Raw genomic sequence first — 25,091 nt, forward strand, 5'->3', positions numbered from 1 at the left:
TGGCCCCACTATAAAAGGTTACAAACTCAGGATGTGCAATCACTGGCTCTGGAAGACTCTCCACTTCTACCACAGCTGGATCCCAGCTACCACTGTTACCAGTGATACAGGTCTCTGCCACTCAGATGGGGTTGGGCCCTTCAGGTTTCTCCTGGTCAACATAGACAGCCACACCCCCTCCCTACCCCTGTACTGACCGGTCCAGTGCCTACCAAAGCAGGGGAGACACTATTATCCATAGACCAGCCAAGGAGGCCAAGAGCACAGAGGTTCCTTTCTGTAACGGCAGCCAGCCAACAGTGCAGTAAAGCCTTTGGTTCTATAGGCCAATGAGTCAGTGAGAACTGTCGCCTGGAGATGCTGGAAATGCTATGTATCAGCAGGCCTTGCTGATGGGCTCCCCCAAGTCAAAGCAAAACAGAAAGCCACACAGACACAGGAGGTTTCAATGATACTCTCACGGGATTTCCAGCCCTCTTACTACCTTCTGATTAGCAGCTGACAGTCTTTGGAGGACCCTTCCCTAGTCCTGAATAGACTCCAAGGACATCGATGTACAGTTACATCTTGGGGAGTGTGTGTGTGTGTGTGTGTGTGTGTGTGGGGGCTCTTTGTGAGGAAACCAGACTTCAAGAAGGTTAGGCTGAGGGGCTCCCGAGTTCACAGCACTCAAGAGTACAGGAGCCTCTGGTTCATCTCTAATTCCCTAGCTATAAGAGCCCTTTGCACCCAGGGGTGCCCCACATCCAAAAGACATGGCTGATAGCAAATGGGGTGAAATGAACCACTACTCTTTCTTTCTCAGAGACAGAAGGACTTCCAGGTTCACGAATAGAGGAGGAAACCTTGAAAATCCTCTTCCCACTCTCAGAAGTGCTGGCATAGGCAGTGTCCCCAAAGGCCAAAAGCAGGGGACTGGCCTGGGGTCTGTATCTAGTCAGTAGCCAGCTGAAATAGGGGCAGAGGGTAGAGGACATCCGCTGGAGATACCTGTGCTTCTGGGGTCCCAACAATTATTCAAGGAGACACTTCAGTTCAGAGGGCTTGCAGACCCCACTAGATTTGCAGGACAGACCAACGAGTCAAAGGGCCTCCCTAGAACAAGCCAGGATGAGCCACTTCCTGGAAGTTGTCTGGAGAACACTTGTAAAGGGACCAGCTTGCACACAGCAGCATGTTCCCTCCCAGATCCTGGATTAGGAACAAACCACATCCAAACATCTATTTTCACAGAGAGATTCTTTATCGAGAGGGCAAGCAAGCAAAGTGGCTGATTTCTGACTCAGGCAGAAAACAGCAGCAAATGACCTTGCAGGTGTGTGTGTGATTTTTAAGAGGAAAAAAGGAGAGATCTGTGTTAGGATGGGCTAGGATGTGATGGTTTGTTTTGATTGGGCATGTTAATTAGGGCAGCCAAAAAGGGAGCTTTTGATTGTTAGACCTCAATACTTTGATAGCTGGACCCTGGTAATCAGCCTTAGGAATGAGTCTGGCAAGAGAAAGTGTCCAAATAAGGGAACAGACCTTGGTGGCTAGCTTTCAGGATGTAATCTATGGTTCACAAGGGAGAGGGAAGGGGAAGGGCAAGGCCTGCCAGCGCCATCTTTGCCATGCCCAGGCCTGCTAGAGCCCTTCAACTCGGAGATGGCTTCTTCACAAATGCCTGTGGCTGAGGGTCAAGATTCTTCCAGAAGCATTTCTTCTGCCACCAGAGACACCTTTGGGATGTGCTGCTGGAAGAAAAAGGGCCATCAAAGCTAACCAAAGCCTCCCAGAAACGGGAAGGAGGGAGACCCCGGCGACTTCTATCATGGAAAGTCCTGGTGCACCTCACAGCTGGCCTCTAGGACTATCCCTTGCCCAGAGGCACACACCTCCCGCTGGAGAGCAACTCATACTGTCACAAAGCACGCATGAGCTCTGGAGCATGACAGCATGTCCTCAGCTCCACTCTGACTTGCTTCCACCATGGGCAAACAACTGAACCCTCTTACCCAAAACAGTCTCCTAAGGTCTGTGCATGAGGCTCATGGGGAAGATTTTAACCAGGACATGCACTTAAAAGCACTATCCCAGAGCCTGCATGAAGAAGGTGCCCAAGACACAGCAACGGTGCACAGGTGTTAATGGGGCAGTTTAATGGAGGAGGCAAAACGAGGAAGGGGTGGTTGGAGGCTGAGTGGCCACAGCAACGTGCTATCATCATCCCCGTCTGCAGGTGAGTAAGAAGCAAGCGTGAGGAAGAAGCAGGCGTAAGGAAGTTCAGGCAAGCCCATGTAATTCCAAGCCTAGGAACCAGGGCACAGCACATCCTGCCTCCTGGGAAAGGCCAGGCCAAGGGCAGGAACCTGCAACCACAGGAAGTCGCATGGCCAGCAGCCCGGAGAGGAAAGGCAGGGAAAGAAGGGAACAAAATTCACACAGAACTCACACAAATTACACAGAGTCAGGGAATGGGAGGACTGCCCTTGAAAGCCAGTCCCGGTGGGCAGTTTAGACTCCATGGAGCTACAGTGTGACACTGGCAACAACTTCTACATCCTCTCTCCTCCATGGGCCTCTCAAGGGACATATGGCCCCTTTCCATTCCCCCTCCATTCTCCACTCTGCTCACACATCCCGCCTCTCTCCTCTGGCCATGCTTTCCCTTCTGCCTATGCCATCCAGGTGTCTGTACAGCATGCTTCTTTCCCGTTCCCCTGCACTATCTGTGTGTGGTGATGGCAGCTCCACTCAGAACCCTTTCTGGTGCTGGCAACAGTGGTGGGCACATGATAAATGGGATGCCTCTTAGTTCTCACAAACCTGACTGGGAGGATGTGTGAGGCACAACTTCCAGACAAGGAAACCTGGGCTCAGGGGTTAAGGAAAATGCCCCACTGCTTTTGGCCAGGAGAATAAGAATCCAAACACCAGCAGATGCAGAAGCTGAATGAGATGGCTTGCAAATGGACATTTTTAGCCAGATGATCTTGAAGGCTTCAGGTCAGGACACACCACTGCCATTTTCGGTCTTTTATTGAACCTTTACTGAAGTTATAAGTACTTCAAATTTGAGGAACCAGACTAAGTCATTTGCTAAGAATCCAGACACTGAAACCAGACAGCCTGGTTTTCTGTCTTGCCTCCAAAAGACCTGTGTGGAGATTGAGGTAATGCATGTAAAATGCCTACAACAGTTCTGGCACCCAGCACGTGCTTGATAAATCCCAAACTGAACATGCTGTCTTCCACATAAGTGGGCCCCCCCCCCCAACAGTCAACATCATGCCCTCGTTAACAAAGGCTCCACTGTCCATTCTTCACTCTGGTAGGACCCAGCGTCACCCCACAGTCCTTCCTCTCTAGCACCACTCTGAGCCTTGTAACCCAGCGGGGGCTTCCTCCTGAGTGGCTCCTGTCTTTCCCTGCTTTGGATTCATGCTGGTCTCTAGTCATCCTCCATTTGCACTTGTTACATTTGACCACACTATCTAAACCTTTAGAAACATCACAGATATTTAGGGCTGGAAGAATGGCTCAGGAGATAAAGCACCTGCCACATAAGCAAAAGGGCCAACCAGAGTTCAGATCCCTAGCATCCACGTAAAAAAAGCCGCTGGTAGCAATCCGTATCGGTGCTCAGGAGGCACAGATAGGGGATCCCAAGGGCAAGCTGGCTAGCTAAGCTAGCTGAATCTGCACTCTCTCAGTTCAGTAAATAAAGTAGAGAATGATGGAGACCTCTGGCCTCCACAAGCAGCAGACATGTGTACCTGTATCTACATACATGTGCACCCACACAGATGTGAATATCTACATACATATGTGCACACACTAGACACCTGTACACATGTCAAAAAAAAAAAGAGCATAGATTTTTAAAATGTACATGTGGGGCTGTCAGAATGGCTTATAGACAAAGGCACTTATAGCCAAGCTTGATGGCCTGAGTCTGACCCCCAGAACCCACAAGCTGTCCTCTGACTTCCACCTGTACACTATGGTGCACACATATGTGTGCACACACATACATAATAAAATAAAAAATAAACTAAATGTAAAATATTCATTAAGAAAATAAAATGCACATGCACCAGGTTTAGTCCTTGAAGGGCCAGACAGTGGATAAAAACCAGAATCTCCTGCTGTTATATTTAAGAATGTCCTCCAGTACTTGTGAACTTCTGGTCTCCTGAACACAGTCTACAGACCTCCTCCAGGTCACTCAAGGCCATCCCACTGACCCCGTGTAACCTGTGCCCAGTCATACCAATACCAAGCCTCTGGACTTGTTCTTTCCTCTGCCTTGTCCATCTTGTCAAGTTCTACATGTCTCCTAAAACTCAGGGGAAGGATTCCATCTATGTGACCCAATGTCTACACTGGCCCCTTTCACTGCATCACCACTATGCTCACATAGCCCACCAGTGGGCCTGTGTCATTATTACTACTGTCTATCTGCATGGCCATCTTCCCTGAGACTTCAGACATTAGCAAGGGCTTGTCAGCTGGAGTCTCCTTAAAGCCCTGCACAGGGCCTAGAGCACAGCAGATACTCAATAATACAAAGACTGCTGCCAGTTACGCTAGAAGTTTGTGTCAATCAAGATTTGGAAGAAAGGAGTTCTGCTGAATGACTTTTGTTTGCAAGTGGAACTGGGTAATAGTGCACAATAAGGTAGTTACATGACTCACATCAGCTAGACGAGGGCCTCGTCTCTTGAATCCTGGATACATACAAACAGCCCCACAGAACATATGTCCCAGAAGGTCCCTCTAGGATCCTACACACAAGTTATCTAGGAATGTAGAGAGACACCTCCTTTCCAACCAGAAGACAGAACAAATGCCAGCACGTTTTTAAAAAGAAAGGGGCTGGGGATGTAGCTCACATAAACTGAGTGTGATGATATACATCTGTGACCCTAGCATCTGGGGAGTGGGACAGCAGAGGCAGGAAGATCTGAAGTTCAAGGTCATCTTCTGCTACACAGTGAGTCTGAGGCCAATCTGGGCTATATGACACCTTGTGCGATGGTTAGGTTTTGTTGTTGTTGCTCACTTTTGTTTTTGTTTTTCTGAGACAGGGTTTCTCTGTGTAGTCTCGGCTGTCCTGGAACTCGACCTACAGACCAAGCTGGCCTTGAACTCACAGAGATCGCCTGCCTCTGCCGCCTAAGTGCTGGGATTAAAGGCATGTGCCACCACAGCATGATTGTTAATTTTGTCAACTTAACAAAACCAAAATCACCTGGAAAGAGAAAGTCTCAATGAGCGCTTGCCTAGATCAGGTTGTGGGCATGCCTCTAGCAGTGGTTCTCAACCTATGGGTCACGATCCCTAAGGTGCTTGATGACCCTTTCACAGGGGTCACACATCACATATCCTGCATGCCAGATATTTGCATTATGATTCATAACAGTGAAAAAAATTACAGTTATGAAGTAGCAACAAAATGATTTTATGGTTAGGGGTCACCACAACATGAGGAACTGTATTAAAGGGTCACAGCATAAGGAAGGTGGGGAACCACTGCTGTAGGGAATCACCTTGATTGATTTAATTGATGTGGGAAGATTCAGTCTGAATGTGGACAGCAACATTCCCTGATTTGGAGCCCTGGACTGTGTAAAAGCCGAGAAGGCTAGCTAAGCACTAAGCACGCATGTGCTCATTCTCTCTGCTCTTAACTACGGATGTGATGGGACCAGGTGTCTCGGCTCCTGACACTGACTTCCCCACAGTGGTGAACTATAATCTGGAATTGTGAGCTAAAATAGCTCCCACCCCAGGTTGCTTTTTATCAGGATATTTTAATCACAGCAACGGAATAAAACTAGGGCACCTTGTCTCAAATTTTAAAAAAGAGGAGACGATAAAAGATCTTGAGCCAGAGGAACTGTGAGCAAATGCTGCTGCGGGGTGGTCATGACTGGACTTCCTAGTCTCATACACTGGGAAGAGGGTTGTCAGCACATGGTCTCCCAGGGGACCCGCTTTCCTCCTACACTGACAGTCTCCCCGCTCCTTATTTCTTTCTGTTACAACTGATAGAACGGCACCCTCAAGGCTGGTGTCCACTGTTCGGCTGAGGAATCGCTGTGAGCTTCCCGTATAAGAATACTCTCTACCATGTACCCCAAGTATGGAAAGAGTAGTAAAATAGGCCCAAAGAAAACATGAGTGAGCGATAATGAGAAGGAACCAGTGAATGCCAGTGAGTGGGCAAGGAAGTGACTCATCAATATGCATTCATCATATTTAACTGTGAGTATCCACATGGGGCCAATTCCAGGCAGAGGCTCTGGCTGGCACTGGGCCTAAACCCAAAGAACTGCCAGGATCTCTGAGCTAAGCATCCTGTCTCTGGCTCAGCCAGAGCACTCTGTCACCCTGTATACACAGGTCTATACCAAACACACACTGGGGACGACAGGGTACAGTCTGCTGTGGAATGAATGCAAGGGGAAGGAGGGGCAGGGAAGTTTTAGCTCTAAGACTTGTCTCTTGCAGGAAAGACTAGGGATAAGAGGCTGGATCAAGGTCACCCAACCCAACAGAAGGCTTTTACCCGCCCACGGATCTTTAGTGAAGACACAGTCAGACTATACAGGGCTACTGCAGAGCAGGTAAGATTTCTCCAGCAGAATGGATTTCTCAGAGAACATCAGTACCTCATAAAGGGCCCAAGATCACAAAGCCTGCCCTGACTATCCTGGATCAAATGGCAACCAGCCCACACCAGGAGGCTCTGCCCCACGAGTTCTGTCCAGCTCCTCTTCAAAGTCTCACAGTCACATATACTGTCCAGACCGAGGGTATGTGCGCACTATCTCTGGGATGACCCCAACAGGTACTTGCAAGAAGAGAAAGCAGCTCCAGGACCCAGAGATTCTGAGTCCCTGCAGTTAGTCACCTGGATGCTGAGGCTCTGGGACTCCAGGTGGGGTAAAGTGATGCTCCTGTAGTTGTCTCCAGTCTCTCGGACCAGGCGGAGGTCCTGACGCATGTATTTTTGCAGGTGTTTCTCTGTGGCAGGGTACACCACAGTTGTCTTTATATCTACAATGACAGAGCACAGAGTAACTAGAAAGAAAGACCATTAAGTTCATGAGCTGAGCCACACCCCTCACAGGGCAAGGCTTTTGCTGATGGCTCACCGGCTCCTCATGAAATTTTATCCCCCCCCCCCCTCCATGTTCTAGGCAGAATGGCCAAAGGTTTCTCACTTCTTTCTTACACACAAATGTCTAGGTATGTGGCTTTTTGGATGCAAAGCTGGAAGTGTGGCTTGAAGCCCACTGGCTCTCTGAAGGAGGGGTAATACAGTGTAGCTCAGAGGCTCAGTGCAGACTCTGAAGCCAGGCTGTCTGGGCTCAAGGCTTGCCTCTGCCTGTCCTCACTCACTCTGAGTGGGATTGTGGCCCCAAGTTGGGAATTTGGTCCAGCTACTTAACCTCTGTGTGCTCTGACTGTCCTATATACCAAATGAAGATAGCAACAGTTCTTATGGCACAATACTGGAAGAAGAATCGAGTTAGTTACCTGAGAAACACTTAGAACAATGTCTGCTGCTTAGAAACACTTCCTAAGTGCTGGATGGGGTGCTTGTGGGATGGCTCAGGGGATAAAGGCACATGATGCTAAGCCTGATGACTTGTTTAAACCCTGGGATCCACACAGTAGATGGAGAAAACCAACTCTTGCAAGTTGGTCTCTGACCTCTATACATATACTGTGGCGTGTATGTACACACACACACACACACAAATAATAAAAAGCGCTGGACGTTCAATCCAGGTTTCTCCGTTGACACCATCGCTACTTGGCTTGGACCGCTCTATGGTGCAATGCACACAACATGTCTACTTCAGCAGCAGGCCAGCCTCAGCTTGGATGCTAGTGCCCCTTCCTCGGTAACAACCAAACGTCTCCAGACATTTCCAAAATGTCCTCTGGAATTTTTCAGGAGATTTTAGGTTTTAAAAGAGACTTTGGATTTTAAAAGAGATTTAATTTTAAAGTGTTTCAATTTGTAAAGACTTGGAATTTTTAATTTTGTAAAATATTTTATATTGTGGTTTTACTAATGTATGATTTGGAGATGGTTAAGAAAGGAAAAGTTACAGCTTATCAGTGATGTGTGTGTCAAGCTGATAAGGCATCAACTGGGCTGTATAGTTTTATGGCAACTTGACACAAGCTAGAGCTGTCTGAAGAAGGGAACATCAATTAAGAAACTGCCTCCATAAGATCTGGCTGTAGGGCATTTTCTTAATTAGTGATTGAAGGGGGAGGGCCCAGGTGGTGCCAGCCCTGGGCTGGTGGTCCTGGGTTCTATAAGAAAGCAGGCTGAACAGGCCATGGGGAGCAAGCCAGTAAGCAGCACCCCTCCATGACCTCTTCATCAGCTCCTGCCTCCAGGTTCCTGCCCTGTTTGAGTTCCTGTCCTGGCTTCCTTTGATGATAAACAATGCTGTGGAAGTATAACCAAATTAACTCCTCCTCAACTTGCTTTTAGTCATGGTGTTTCATCATAGCAATAGCAACCCTAACAAAGACACAGTGTTTGTCTATTTGTGTGTCTGTTTAATTGATATAGTCTCACTTTGTAGCCCAGGCTGGCCTGAGCATCACTATGTAGATCAAGCTGGAGTCGAACATGTGGAGATCTTGCCTTTGTCATAACAGTTTTAATCAGCAAGAAATCCTTAGCCGGGTGTGAGGGCACATGCCTTTAATCCAGTCTCTGGAGGCAGAGACAGGCATATCTCTATGTAGGCCAGTCTGGTCTACACAGTGAGTTCCAGGACAGCCAGGGCTGTTACACAGAGAAACCTCATCGAAAAACCAAAACTCAAAGAATCAAACTGTGATTTTCTTTAGTAGATTATATTTGAATGCCCTGGCCTAGCACCACCGGCCTATGGTTAAGTCCTCCCCATTACTGTCAATAACATCTGGCATAGCTGGCACAAAGACTGCCAGGGGAGGGAAGAATGGTGACCTAGGTGTTGCCAAATCAGCTGGAGGTTTCTGAAGAGACCCACATGCCCCCTCATGTAGGATTCAGATATGCCCTTCTAGGGAACATCACTCGTTCTATCTATCAGCACCCAGCCAAGAACTAGCAGCCTGCACTTTCTGACTGGGTCTGAGGATGCAGGTGGTTCTACTGCACTTTTGTGAATAAGACAGGAGAGTGGCAGGGACTCCAAGCTCATCCAGTGTGGTGCCAGAGACACAGCAGAGGCAAGACCGGAAGAAACAAAGGCTGCCTGGGGTGGTTGAATGGAATTGGCCCCCATAAGCTCATAGGAAGTGGCACTATTAGGAGGTGTGGTCTTGTCAGAGGAAGTGTGTCAATGTAGGGGTGGACTTTTGAGGTCTCTTTTGCTCAAGCTTCCCTCAGTGTGACTTTCAGACCACTTCCTGTTGCCTGCAAGATGTGGGACTCTCAGCTACTTCGCGAACATCATGTCTGCCATGTTCCCCGCCATGATGATAATGGACTGAACCTCTGAACTGTAAGTGAGCCACCCCAATTAAATGTTTTCTTTATAAGAATTGCTGTGGTTGTGGTGTCTCTTCACAGCAAGAGAAACTAACTAAGACATCATCTTAGCCTAAAACTGGGTGTTCTTTCAAGATAGTGGTCGAATTCTTCTACAGCCAAGTCAGTCGACGTAGGCAGGTAACACACCGAGGACATGACGACTTCCAGTGAACACAAAGCATCCCATCCCATCAGCTCTGGGGCAAGATGGCATGGTGGGGAGACCCAAGTTTGGGACCAGAGCAGCCAAATGGTTCACCTTTTCTGCTGGTTGAGTCTGGGCATACGACTCCTAGAGGCTCAGATTCTTCGCCTGTTAAAGAGTGATCACAAAAGCTGCCTCCTAGCTGTTGTTGGCACTAAGTAAAGCATGTCATCTGGAGCACCAGAGGCATTAGCCCAATTCTCTGGACCTGACCCTGAAAAGAAGGCACACAATCCTCACAATCTTCTGGAAAAAAGGACTCTTGCTTTTCACTCTTCAGACACCCTAGTGACCTATGGTTAGACACCAAGCACATACATTTCAAGAGGCAAGAGACTGCCTGAAACAGAGTGAAGGGCACCACCCTGGAACTGGCAGGGGCCTCGAGGAAAAGTACCATGACATCTGTAGTGCAAGGCAGAGGATGAAAACAGAGGTCTGGGGCCAAGCAGCCAGGGTGTAAACTCTGAGTCTGCATTCACTAGCTGTGTGATCAAGGGCAAGTGGCCAACCCTCTCTGTTGCTTAATTCCCCTCACCCACATGACCTGGGGGTCACAACAACAGCAGCATTCTGGCAGTGTTGGTATGAGAACTACAGAAGTCAGTGGGCAGAAGACATTTAGGAACTCACTCTCACACACACAGAAGGGACAGACCGACACCAGTGTCTGTCTACCCACGTTTTATTGTGCCGTCAGTTGCCTGAACTGGAGAGAGCTGTGCCTTGGCAAGGGAAATCTGTGAAAGCTGGGAAGGGATCCTGGAACCAAGGTGAGGTTGACACTGGAAAACAGCCTGACTCTGCTGGCAGGGGACACATAGCCCCGGGCATATAGCCTGGGGCTCCTAGATGTTCCTGAGAGCGAGCCCTGGTCTGCCTAGGCTTGTCAAGAATCCAGCCCAGCCACCCAGGGTGCAGGGAGACAGGAATCTTACCTAGCCAGCCCTCACCTGCCTTCCACCCACCTCAGCGCTGAGAAACTCCCGAGGCGGGGACCTTCCTTCCTCAGAAGCTGCTGGAACCCCACCGGTCGCCCTCTTGGAGCCCTGCCTGCCAGTGTGAGGCTAGGGCCCAGTCACTCCATCCACCCCTCCTTCCTCTGCCTCTGCTCAGTTACCTAACACTGCACTGACAAGTGCCTCTCTCTAAGCATGGTGTGGCAATTCCCAGTGCCAGCCAGATCCTCCCAGCAGAGGAGTCCTGAAGCTTCTTTGCCTCCCTTGGGTTTCAGGCCAGCTTGACAGCCTGGTCAGATTCCATGACCCTCCTTGGTCTAGTCTCCCCCTACCACTGACTTACTGCACAGGTTTCCTGTCTACCTCCCCATGAGAACAGAGTCCAATAAGAGATTTGACTTATTTATTTTTACTATTTATTCCTGGAACCTTGCAAGCAGTAAGCACTCAATAATAATTACTGCACAAATGGACACGTGAATTTGGCTTTTTCAGACTTTAAACCTTGGAAGGACATTTATGTCCCAAATGGAATAAAGTCTCTTTGATTTTAAAAAAAAGAAAATCAATGTTTCTTTCTCAATGCTGTTTTCCACTGGCAGCCTCCAAACCACCTCCAGAGTCTCACCTGCAGCTGAACTTCGGGAGTTTGGTCAAGAGTTGATGATCGATAAACACACAAACGCCTATTAAAAATATGCTGGAGAACAGGAGACACCTGTACAATCGCTACAGCTCCCACAGGTCACCAATAATTACACAAGAAAACAAGGGCCTCTCCTCAACCTGACTGTTAATGCAGACTCTGGATTCACAATCACAAAGAAACCCCAGCAAATCAAACCCCAAGAACATTTCCCATCGAGAGTGGCTTTAATACTCTTCCAAAAGGTCCATGTTAAGGATGCAATGGTGCATGCCTGCAGCCCCACCATTTGGGAGGCTGAGCCCAGGATTTTGAGGCCAGCATGGGCAATATAGGAGACCCTGTCTCAATAAACAAAACAATCCAAAATGTTAAAGCTAGAAAACAGAAAGGCTGAGGAACTGCTCCAGAAGAGACTAAATAGATGTACCTGAGGGGGCTGCAGTGGATTCCGTGTGGGACAAAAGTCCTGCTTTACACAGGACACTGAAATAGGCACAGTTAATAATGGACCCTACAGCATGGAACAACTTTGTATAAATGCGAAATCCGGTGGCATGTTCTTCCAGAGGATCCAAGCTCATTCGATTTCTAGCATCCAAAGCTGGTGGCTCACAAGTGCCTTTAACCCCAGCTTTAGTGAGACCTGACTCCTTTGGCCTCTGCAAGCACCTGTACCCACGCATGTTCTTGAGCACACATGCACACATGCGTGCGCGCGCACACGAGCGCACACACACGTATGCACACACACATACCTTAAAATAAAAATAAAAATTAAAAATGTGAGATTTTCTGAAAGTAATAGTTTGTCAATTTTCAGACTTGCATCCAGAACAGCACTGTATCTAAAGTGGAGGAAGAACAAAGCAAAGAGAGACACAGGGAGGTCTTTGATGGTTTCCACTACTTTCCTCTAGGATGTTTTTGTTACTGTGGTCCTTTCACTTTTTCAAAGTAAGTGCTTAACAAAACAAAAAAGGTGTCAATATCCTTTAGAATCTTGGCTTGAGTTACTAACAGATGTACCAGACTCCATGTTAAGCCAGTAAGTGTATTAACGTTTGTTTCTCACAAGCAAAGTGACTGGGCATTACAATGGTCCCATTTTACATACGAGAAAACAGATGCTAAAGCTTGAGTAGTCCTGAGGTCCCTGGCACCATAGTGGCAGCCTTGTCTAGCCACTAGACAAAACTACTTGGGATCCCTCTCTGGCAAATGCCACCAGGCAAGTTCGCTTGAGGGATCACCTGCTCTGCTTGGCATGGTCAATACCCCACAACTCTCGACCCCAAACCCTTCTTGTGTGTGTAGCATAAGAAGTAACAAGGAATTCCTCAACCATGCCCTCCTGCTGGCATCCTTTAAAAGACCACACCAGGACAGCCTTAAATCCTCCAAAAGCTCACCCCTTGAATGTTCACAATATAATAAATAATTCCATGGGACTCCACACAAAGTCACGTTCTGTTAAATTTTACTTTTTATTTTGTACTCAAGCTGCATTTGTAGAGGCTGAATGAAGAGTCAAATGGTGATTGCTTCACAATTTTTCACTCCTCTCTGCTCCCCAATCTCTAGCCCCACAGGCCCATTTGGAACTGCACTCACTACTTTTTTGGCTTTTCTCATTCCTACTTGACTTTCGAGGTTTGCTATCACTGCACTGGCCACTCTTTCTGGAAGATAAAATTTTTCTCCAACTGGTCCTCTACCAAGTACATATGCACACACAAACACATGTCTGGCTACACGTCTCCCAAGCCCCCTTCTCACTGAAGCAACATCATCAGTTTTTGATAAACTTCCATATTTGATGCTACCACTGTTTTTCCTTCTTAGCACAATTTCTAATGTTCAAAATTAGTAATTACTTTTTTTACTTGGTTAATTTTCTGTTAAGATCATCACTTCAAGAGTTTGGTCAAGAGTCAATGATCTATAAACACACAAATATCTGTTAAAAATATGCTGGGGAAGCCGGGCGGTGGTAGCACACGCCTTTAATCCCAGCACTCGGGAGGCAGAGGCAGGTGGATCTCTGTGAGTTCGAGGCCAGCCTGGGCTACCAAGTGAGTTCCAGGAAAGGCGCAAAGCTACACAGAGAAACCCTGTCTCGAAAAACCAAAAAAAAAAAAAATGCTGGGGAGCCAGGAGTGGTGGCGCACGCCTTTAATCCCAGCACTCGGGAGGCAGAGGCAGGCGGATCTCTGTGAGTTTGAGGCCAGCCTGGTCTACAGAGCAAGTTCTAGAACAGCCAAGGCTACACAGAAAATCCCTGTCTTGAAAAACAAAACAAAAATGCTGGGGAACAGGAGACATATATGCAATCTCTGCATTTCCCACAGTCACTCAGTGATTATATAGGGAAAATATACCCCCTTCTCATCCTCACTGCTAATGCAGACCCCAAATCCATCAAAAGGAAACCACGGCAAACCAAAACCCAAGGCCATCTCAAAACTCACTTTCCTGTTTTCATAAATCTTCAGACATGTTAAAACTCATCAGGAACACGAGCAATGAATATGTCTTCTTGGAGCCTCTGCCAAGGTACTACCATCCTGGTACTGTCTTCTCCTTTGTCTGGAACTGGGCACTAGAAAGATAATCTTCCTCTTTTGTATTATTTCCTTATTTTGCTGTAGCAGTGCTCAGGCATAATTTAAAAGCACATACAATGGGATATTATTCAGCCACTAAAAAGATAAAATTGGGTGGGGCAGGGGGCTAGAGAGAGCTCAGCAATTAAGAGCACATTCTGTTCTTACAGAGGACCGACCAGTTTGGCTCTCAGCACCCATAATCAGACAACTCACAACAGTGTGTAACTCCAGCTCCACAGAATCTGACGCCCTCATCTCGACTTACCAACACATGCTCATGTGCACAAACCCACACAGACATACCTACATTCACATAATTTAAAAAATAAAAAGAAGGGCCTGTGGGATGGCTCTGTGAATAAGGGTACCTGGGACCCACATGGTGGAAGGAGAAAACCAACCGAAAGGTGTCTCTGACTTCCTTATGTGCCCTCCACACACATACAAATATACGCACAAAATAATTTTTAATGTAATAAAAATTAAACACAAAACAAATCTTAAGGGCTGGGTGTTGTATTACACATCTTTAATCCTGGTACTTGGGAGGCAAAGGTTGGCAGATCTCTGAGTTTGTGGCCAACCTGGTCTAAACAGTTTCCAGGACAGTCAAGGTTACATAATGATACCCTGGGGGTGGTGCTTAAAACAGGCCCCTATGTGATGTGGCTCTATAGTTGTGTGCTTACCTAACATGCAAAAGGTCATGGATTCAATCCCCAGCAAAACACACACACACACACACACACACACACACACACACACACACACACACACGTTGCTAGAGTTTTCCTGACTGGCCCACAGTCAGGACAAATCTCTGACACCTGCCAGTCCCACAGGCACTCAGACCCAACCAAATAAACACAGAGACTTATATTGCTTACAAACTGTATGGCCGTGGCAGGCTTCTTCTTAACTGTTCTTATATCTTAAATTAATCCATTTCTATTAATCTATACCTTGCCACATGGCTCGTGGCTTACCGGGATCTTCACATGCAGCTTGTCATGGTGGCGGCTGGCAGTGTCTCTCCCACCCAGCTTCCTGTTCTCTCAATTCTCCTCTCTGTTAGTCCCGCCTATACTTCCTGCCTGGCCACTGGCCAATCAGTGATTTATTTATTGACCAATCAGCAACACATTTGACATACAGACCATCCCACAGCACACACACACAGTTGCCTCTTCTAGAAGCTACAGCAGGAGGATCATCATGAGTTCTAGACCAGTTTGGCTGCCACAGCAAGTCTTGTTTCAATAAAACAAAAACCAATTTTAAAAAATGGTGAACTTATGTCTTTTGCAGCAATACTGACAGAACTGGAGAACATCTCTGTTGCCAAACCCCCAGCAATGGTTCCTTTTTACTTTCCTGGTTTCTGCAGTTCCTCTATGTTATGTACTCACATTTGAAGATCTGGAGATAGGAACCTCAGGAATCTAAGTTTTTAAAGAAGTCATTTAAGTGGAAGGGGGACCATTATACAGGACCATCCCCTGAGTCAAACTGCTTCCATCTTTAGGAGTTTGGTTGGGCCTACTCACCAAAAATCATAATAGCTGGGCTTGTTGACTGTCGAGTTCTGTCTTCCAAAGAGGTGGCAGGGAGAGTCATGGGACCTTACCTAAGTATCCAGCCATCCTACCAAACAACTGTATGTATGTAATTCTGCCCTAACTGCACATGGCCTGGTAGTCTCTGGGAGGGACTAAAGGATACAGACAGGAAAGGAAATGGGGAGGGTCTCCATCTACACAGTCAAGGAGTGTGTTCATGCATGTTGAGTGTAGACCTTCCAGGGTGGCTACTTTGAAGTCACCCATGCTCCTGCCTGCAACCCCTCACTGACTGCTCTGTAAGTAAACCCAATAAACTCACTGGTCCCCCAGAGTGAACTCTGAAGGAATTGCACCTTGGCTTGTTGTTGGGACTGTATGAGCAGAGCAAATATTACATATGTCCCCCCAAGGGAAGGGAGGAGGAGCAAGAGAATAAGAGTAACTGTGATCAACATACACGTGCTGGATAGTTTTATGTCAACTTGACACAAGCTAGAGTTATCTGAAAGAAGGGAACATCAATTAAGAAAATGCCTCAATAAGATCCGGTTGTAGGGCATTTTCTTAATTAGTGATTGAAGGGGGAGGGACCAGGTGGTGCCACGCCTGGGCTGGTGGTTCTGGGTTCTGCAAGAAAGTTGGCTGAGCAAATCATGGGGAGCAAGCCAGTGAGTAGCACCCCTTGATGGCCACTTCATCAGCTCCTGCCTCCAGGTTCCTGTCCAGTTTGAGTTCCTGTCCTGACTTCCTTTGATGATGAACAGTTCTATGGAAGTGTAATAAACCCTTTCCTCCCCAACTTGCTTTTGCTCATGGTGTTTTATCACAGCAACAGAAACCCTAACTAAGATAATATATTACATATGTGTGAGAGTGTCCTAAAGAAGCCCACTATTTTGTCTAATTAACATAGGCTAATGAAACTTTTTTCTTTTTTTGAGAAAGTGTCTCACTGTATAGCTCTGAATGGTCTGAAACCTACTTTGTAGACCAGGCTGGCCTTGAACTCAGAGATCCACCTGCCTCTAGCTAGCTAAAAGTGTGCACTAACACACCAGGTACAAAACAACTTTTAGCACCAAAGTTTACATCATATATATGCTGCATTTACCATTAAAGTATCGCTGTTTTAAAAATACATGGAGTCAGTGGCATATATAAATTAAAATTAAGCCGAGCAGCAGTGGTGCATGCCGTTAATCCCAGCACTCAGGAGGCAGAGCCAGGCAGATCTCTGTGAGTTCAAGGCCAGTCTGGTCTACAGAGCGAGATCCAGGACAGGCACCACAAACTACACAGAAAAACCCTGCCTCGAAAAACAAAAATAAATTAATTAAAAGTAAACAATTGTAGTTGTGGGATATTTGGATCATACTGTGATACTCTATACTGTCAATAAAGTTTACCTTGAATCAGGGGGTGGAGCCAGCGACTACCTCACTGGAATTAACCATAGAGAAGCCAGCAATTTGGATAGAGAAGATACACAGGAAGGAAAGGGTGGGGATTTGGTCTCCAACCAAAAAGCAAGGTCAGCTCGGCTTCTCTGATGTAGCATAGCAGGTTTTCACCCCCACATCTGAATTCCAAGTCTTTGTTGGTAAATAGAACAATAGAGACTTAATTTAAACCTACATATCAGGGCTAAGGCAGAACCAGGGCCACAGGACCTGAAGCCCTGCCAGGCTGCAGACAAATAATTAAAATATCAGCAGATTCATGTGCAGCTGCTAAGCTGACAGAAAAACATCATATTATTGTTGTTGTTATTTTGAGAAAAGTCTTGCTATATGGCCCTGGCTGATCTAGGCTAGCCTCAATCTTGCAGCAATCCTCCTGTCTCTGTCTTCTAAGTGTTGAGATTACAGGCGTGTGACACCACATCTGATAGTTATTTTTATTATTGTTCTCCTATACTGGAGAATGAACCCAAGCTCTCGTACATGCCAGACAAACACTGTATCACTGAGTTATACCCCTACCCCAGCCCGATGTTTTTAAAGCTGATTTCTATTGGTCAAGGGAAGAGAAATTGTATTTTGAACAGCTTCCCAGATAAGAGGATTAAAATACCTCCTGTTACTACTGTTAAGAGTATAAAATCATCCAATTTGTAAATTACGAATCTTAGTTTACGTTCCTTTTTGCTATATATAAAGCTGTGTATATTCATCAGCATGTTAAACGTAAACAAGAAACATTTACCAGCCAAAAAACTCACTCACCAAATCTCCATGTGCAGGACAGCCACCTGACTTGTGAGGCCTGGGGCAGAGCCAGAGAATCTGTATGTCTAACAAGTCCCCAGGTGGTTGACGCTGCTGGCCCAGGGACCACACATGCAGTACAACTGGGCAAAAGCACACACTCAAGCTGCTTCCACAGTGATGGTGCAACGAGATAAACATGCAACTCGGAGAATCTTTTTATTCTATTGTCACACTTCTAAACTTGGCTAAAGAATTCTAGGATGGAGGGCTGTAGAGATGGCTCAGAGGGCAAGAGTGCTTGCTGACAAATCTGACGGTGAGTTTGAGGCCCAGAACCCACATGGTGGAAGGAGAGACTGAATCCAAAAATTGTCCTGTGACCTCTACATGTATGCTGTGGCACACCTGACCCTCTCCTATACACAAAATAAATATGAAGTGATAATAATAATAACAATAATAATAATAAAGTAAATTTGGGGGAGCTGGAGAAATGGCTCAGTGGTTAAGAGCATATACTACTCTAGTGGGGGACCAGAGTTAGATTCCCTGCATCCATGTTGGACAGCTTACAACCACCTGTAATTCCAGCTCCAGGGGATCTGATGCCTCTGACCTCTGCCAGCACCTGAATTCATTTACAGACATGGACGCGAGCGCGCACACACACACACACACACACACACACACACACACACACTGAATTTTCTTTTAAAATTTAAAGTTTAAAATGTTTTAAAACAGTAAGAATTCTAAGATGGAAAGCAGTCACTCAAAGTCCTAAGGCTACTGTTGAGGAGTCTAAGGTCGTTCTGATTCTGTCACGCAGCTTGTTTCTATCTGTTCCCAATGTGTTAATCACATCGCTGGGCATCGCACTGAGTTTTATTTTTATCCACAATAGCCAACTGCTGGGCTCTTTCTTTTTATGGGGAGGACAGGGGGTTTTAATCTTAGAAGTCATCTTCAGTCCTGGGAAGCAGCCGTGAACAAACTCTGATTTTTCTTCTGGAATTCTCACTTGGATATTTTATTTTCCTGGATTTGTCATCCAGATTTCTTCACTTTCCTCTCCCATTTTTTTTTCCTTGGGGCTGCTCAGTGGTTGAACACTTCACTAACAAGTGCAGGGTTCTGGGTTCAATCACCAACACCACCAAAAAGTGGCCAAAGAGAGATGGAGGGAGGGGATGACTTAACTTCATCTACTCTTCCATTTTTTTAGATTTTGTTTCTGCTGTATTCTAATTTCTGAGTTCTGGAAAACTCTGTTCTCGGGAATCCAACTCCCTCCCTCTCCTGACCTCCACAGGTACCAGGCAATCATGTGGTGTGCATACATACATACTATAGACAAAATATCCCTACACATAAAAATAAATATTAAAAACCCTATTCTCAGTATTATTTGCTATATCCCCATTTTCCTGACATTACTAATAGCTTTGGAAACTTCCTTTTTGCTGTACGGTTCTCTATTTCCTCCAAATTTTGTCTTACTTTTGTCTGTCTTTTTCAACTGAGGCCTTACTCGGCGTGTTCTGGCCACTCTTGCCCACCCACTCACTCAGTTTTGGAGTAGAGCATCCCGAGGCTGATGAGCTTCTGCTGCTCGAGCAGCTCACACATCTGTTAGGTCTGTGTCTCCTCCTCCCTCTGCTTCCTAAGCTTGAAATCTGTGGTATCCACCGCCAGGCCTGTAAGGCCATCTTAAGCGCAGCTCCTGAGAGGCAGCAACTTTGTTGTGTGCTAGCATCCCAGCAGAGAAGGTGCCGGGGAACCCAGGTGCTTTGGTGTGCGAGGCCACAATCTACCTACAGAACCAACCTGGATCAATACAGTCTAAAGAAGAGAAAATGCATTACAAGGCACTTTAAGTGTGTGCACATACAACTGCATACACAGAAGCACCAGGAAGTCGGAAGGATATAATCCAGCATGTTGAGAAAGCACCTGCTGGCAGTTTACTTCTTTCAATAGAACCAAAAATTCAAAAATCAGCTGGCCAGTGGTGGCACACACCTTTAATCCCAGCACTCATGAGGCAAAGGCAGGTAGATATCTGTGAGTTCAAGGCAAACCTAGTCTACAGAGTGAGTTCCAGGACAGTCTCCAAAGCTACACGAGAAACCTTGTCTCAAAAAACAAAAACAAAACAAACAAAAAAAAACCCAACAACAAAAATTAAAAATCATTTTATTATTGTAGTTTTCCAAAATAAATATGAATCACTATATAAAAATACAGTGGAAAAGGCTGGAGAGATGGCTCATCGGTTAAGAGCACTAGCTGTTCTTCCAGAGGTCTTGAGTTCAGTTCCCAGCAACTATATGGTGGCTCACAACCACCTATAATGAGATCTGATGCTCTCTTCTGGCATGCAGGCATGCATGCAGACAGAATACTATATACATAATAAATAAATATTTAAAAAAAAAACAAAACCAGGTGGTGGTGGCATATGCCTTTAATCCCAACACTCGGGAGGCAGAACTAGGCGGATTGAGGCCAGCCCAGTCTACAGAGTGAGATCCAGGACAGGCACCAAAACTACACAGAGAAACCCTGTCTCCAAAAAAAAAAACAAAAACAAAAAACAAAAAAAACATCCCAGGTGGGCAGTGGCGGTGCACACTTACCCCAGCATTCGGGAGACAAGGGTAGGTAGATCTCTGTGAGCTGAGGCCAGCCTGGTCTACAGAGCTAGTTCCAGGAGAGCCAGGGCTACACAGAGAAACCCTGTCTCAAAAGACAGAAAAAAAAAGGGGGTGGGTGGGTGGGTGGAGAGATGGCTCAGCTGCTAAGAGCACTTGCTACTCTTCCAGGGTACCCAGGTTCAGTTCCCAGCACCCACATGGCAGCTCACAACTATCTGTAACTCAAGTTCCAGTGGATCTGACATCTTCATACAGACATACATGCAGGCAAAACACCAATGCATACTAAAAAAAAAAAAAAAAAATCAGAAACAGAAAAATAAGCCATCCTTTTAAACAGCCCCAAATTAAAAGCCAGCTGGGCTACATAGCAAGACCCAGTCTCAAAAACAAAACAAAACCAAAAAACAAAAACAAAAAAAAAAAAAAAAAAAAAAAACTCGCCCAAAAAACAAACAAACAAAAAAACCACCACAAAAAGAAAAAGTACAAAACAACAAAAAATGTGGGGTGTGGTAGTGTACACCCATAACCCAGCACTTGGGAGGTAGAAGCAGAACTACAAGTTCAAAGCTGCCCTGGGCTGCACAGCAAGGTTCATGGCAGGCTAGGCTATATAGTGAGACCTGTTTCAAAAATGAACAGTCCTAGAGAGGTTAAGAAATTTGCCCAGGGTCACACAGCTATCAAGTGGAAGGATTGGGGGGTCAGAACCCAGGGAATCTGCTCCTTTATGCAATACAATCCCCCTCATCCCATAAGACCATGCTCCTCTGTGCTATGGCCATGTTTTCCAAAAGCAGCCCTATCAGATAGGAGACACATGACAGTCCCAACCCAACTCCTGGACACAAAGACAGCTGTCAGTAAAACCATCAGGCAGGAGATGCCAATGTGACCGGACTGCAACCAGGGGGTAGTTGGTGTTGGTCAAAGTTTAGAGAGAGGACTACCACTGTGCCTGTCTCACCATGACGATTCCTGGGAAGTAGAACATCCAAACCCTACTCCCCTCCTTTCTAGGGTATGTTACACGCACTGTAGCCAGCTGTGACTGGGAAATGGGCCCTGGAGTATACAGAGTGGAACTGGAAAGGACCCTGCTCTAGCTGACTGGTCATGGCCGCAACTGTGGACACTGTTAACATCTATGGCACCAAGCCCCCTCCACTCCCTCCCCATCACTAGTGTGAGCTCATGAGGATGGAAGCATGGGGTAGAGAGGCTCAGCAGAAGAGCCAAGTGGTTGTGTTCCCAGCCCTTGGGCTCTGGCAGCAGCTCATTATCCACAGGAATGTTCTAGCAGTGGGATGGTCACACTGATGCACCCCAGCTCAACAGCAGCCCAGAGTCCTCTCTGTGGCTCACACGAGCAGGCTAGTGAGGCTCTGACTAGGATGGTTCTACCTTGACTGCTAAGATCTTGTGGGTCGCCTGCCAGGCTTTCTCCAGCAAATAAAGCCACCCCGTCCCCAAGCTGGACACAGAAACCCAACTGCTCAGAGGTGGGAGACAGAGCTCTCCAGAAGAAAGTTAAGAGCAGCTGCCTCGCCACTCGCTGCCAAGGCAAGCTTAGCCAAATCCCCAGGAAAATGCTGCAGCACATGAACATGAAAACGCAGACCACAGACAGTCTGCTCTCCTTCCTATACACATGTTCAAACAAGGCTGCTTCCCCAGCCAAGCCCCGGACTTCGGCGGAATGAGGTCATTTCAATGGCTCTGTCTGTGGCTTTTGCTTTCCCTTCATTCTGATGAGCCAGTTTCCACTGATTTGACCCAGATGCAGCCCTGGGAGAGCAGAGAAGCAAGAGCAGAACATGACTGGAGTGTGATGCCTACCTCTGCAAGAGCCTCCCTGCACAACCCAGAAGGCCCAGTAAAGCACTGGGTGGCAAGACTCCTAGAGAAAGCCTTCAGGAGAGGCAGGTGGGAGAGCCACCTGCTGGATCTGTATTCACATTCCCCTGTAGATGTCCCCTGGTTGGATCAGAGCGTGAGGCATAGGCTGGCTGTGGGTCACAGGCTTGGGTGGGTTCCACTGTCCTGCACTTTAGGATGCTGGAAACACTCAGCGGAGGACCGAAGAGACCTCCATATGAAGGATTAACGTGGCTGAGGGTGGGGCTGCTAATGAGCTGTCTCTGTGAAAGCACAGGGGGACTGCACAGAGGGGAGGCAGACCTTGACTTTAGCAAGACCATCAGCAAGACTGTAGCCAACTCCTCTGCATCTTGAGTCCAGAAGGAGCATGTGACAGCACCTGAAAACAAAACCCCTAGGTGTCCATGTCCTTAGGCAAATTCGGCAGTTGAACATATGGCCAGCTGGGGTGGTAGTCTTAGGGCACAGGGAATGCTACAGTGGGCAAAGAGCTCTCTGAAAAGCTCCACTTGAGCATGAGTCAGAGAGCTGATCCACGGTGAGATGAACCGTTGAACGACAGTCCTGGCCTTAGAGCTGAGAACTCCCCTGCTTCCCTATATGCAGGAAGAAACTATTTTGGTGCTGACCGAGTACACCAGACCACAAGAGCCAAACACTCCAAAATACCGCCCTTCTTTCAACTTTCGTATTCAAAGTATTTGCTTGGTTCACTCAGAGGGATATGGGTGCCAGTTCTCAACACAGCACCCCTGGACACTAGGTGGGAAAGAAGGCCAAGGCACAGGATAAATCCCGAAGAGAGGATCTGAGAATTCTAGGTTGTTACCTACTAAGACATACGAGTGAGGAATGAAACCAGAACTAGCTGCCATCACGAGTGGTGTAAAGCTGTGTGGTGGGTGGGACTGGCTGTGGGTAATCAGCTTTCATCCACTGGACTGGGTAAGCCAACTTCCCTGCTGACTCATGCCTTACGACTGCCACAGTCTTGGGACCTCGTCCCATGTGAGGGAGGCAAACAAAGAAAACACAGTTCTTGCTGTGGTGGCCACTTCTCAGTACCCCAGCTCTATTTATTTCTAAAGTGCTCTGAATGCAATGGTTCCTCCAACGTTTAAAGAAGCTACTGAGAGAGATGCCTCTGATGTCAGAGGCTAGTGGAAGGGACATGAGTCAAACTATCAGGAGAAGGGGCACGGATTGTGGGTCAAGAATCTGAACTGGGTATCAGGGACTTCCCCACCTTGGAATCCTTCTGCTTACTGTCTTCCATTGTCCCACTAAGGCCAGAGGGCCCTGATGCACTCAGGTTAGATGCTCTGAACACACCAGGGAAGAGCAGAAGAGAAACCTGTCATTTTTAAGTAGAACTCATTTCCAGTCCTATTAATAAAGCAACATTGCTACCCTGTCTACCTCCAGCTCTCCACATCATTAAACACAGTCCATCTGGGCGAGGCTGCCCACACCTATCCCTACAGCAGGAACCTCCTAGGAACACTCCAGCCAAAGGCTTCTCCAGGGCTGCCCACTCTGCAACCACCTCACTTAATTTAGCATCTCACGGATTATGCACCCTAGAGCAGCTGTTCTATAGGTTGTGAACCCTATCAGATATTTACATTATGATTCATAACAGTATTACAGTTATAAAGTAGCAACAAAAATCATTTTTATGGTTGGGGTCACCACAACATGAGGAACTGTATTAAAGGGTCACAGCATTAGGAAGGTTGAGAATCACTGCCCTAAAGGTAGGCATGGGTCATCATCACAGCTGGAACACACATGGTTTGGGGCTATGCAATACTTAGTGGTCAACTGATAGGTTCCACCTGACCAGAGTCACAGGCATGCTACAAAGGAGGCAACAGAAGCCTCAGACAGGCTTTTATTTTTTCTCCTTTGTCTCAGCTGTTGAGTTAGCAACCTAAAAATTATCTGTGTTCAATCAAGTATCACATGATTATCTATGTGTTCAAGCATCACATGACTAGTATCGAAGAACTGTCAGGTATAGACCCACTCCCTTTCTTTCCCTATGTATGTATGTATGTATGTATGTATGTATGTATGTATTTATTTATTTATTTGGCAGGGTCCCACTATGTATCCTAACCTGGCCTGCATTCACTATGTAAATCAAGCTTGCCTCAAACTCACAGAGATCCACTCACTACTTTCCAAGAGCTGTGATCAAAGGCTTGTGCCACCACACCCAGCCTGCCCCAGTCCTTTTCAATACTAATATTCGTTGGATGTTCATTATCTCAGCCTTACCTTTTATGAGTTATGTTAATATGAGCATACACATATTTAGTTCTCTCTAAGCACAAGTGATCACCTGAGATTTCCAGGGTCCACAAGGATCTTTCTCTTCTCTGTAATACTGTGGAGCAGCCCATAATATACATACACGATGCTTTGCTGATCTCACAGGGTCATAAGTTGTTTTTCTTGTGTTTTTTTTTTTAATTACAAATGATGCAGCAATGAATATTTTTCTACCCCTGTATGCATACATATGAGCATATATATAAGCCAGATATAAGAAGTAGAAATGCTAGCTCAAAAGGACGTATTATTTTAACAAAGGTGGATGTCCATGGATCTGGTCATGTCTAACGTTCATCTATACCCACTGCATAGGAGCATGACAGTTAGGGAGATGCTGAGGTCTCCATCTGTCCTGTTCTCTCTGGTGTACTCTCAATGAGGTAACTTGCTTGTGCTCTATGCTACAGATATTTACAGGGCCCTCAGCCACCAAATGCAGACATATGTGGGAGACACTCAATTCCTATTTAATGGTGACTCT

The 25,091-nt window shown here is 46.6% G+C and overlaps 1 protein-coding gene across 1 annotated transcript in view; it reads right to left on the reverse strand.

Moving 5' to 3' along the window:
• The window catches only part of Dcps (decapping enzyme, scavenger), a 44,917-nt gene that overhangs the window by 5,998 nt on the left and 13,828 nt on the right, over positions 1-25,091 (reverse strand). Inside the window, exon 3 of the mRNA XM_059266743.1 lies at positions 6,899-7,044. Within this exon, the coding sequence (XP_059122726.1) occupies positions 6,899-7,044 (146 nt within the window). The remainder of the gene's footprint in view (positions 1-6,898; positions 7,045-25,091) is intronic.

Source organism: Peromyscus eremicus, chromosome 7, assembly GCF_949786415.1.
Source record: "Peromyscus eremicus chromosome 7, PerEre_H2_v1, whole genome shotgun sequence".
Classification (NCBI taxonomy): Eukaryota; Metazoa; Chordata; class Mammalia; order Rodentia; family Cricetidae; genus Peromyscus; species Peromyscus eremicus.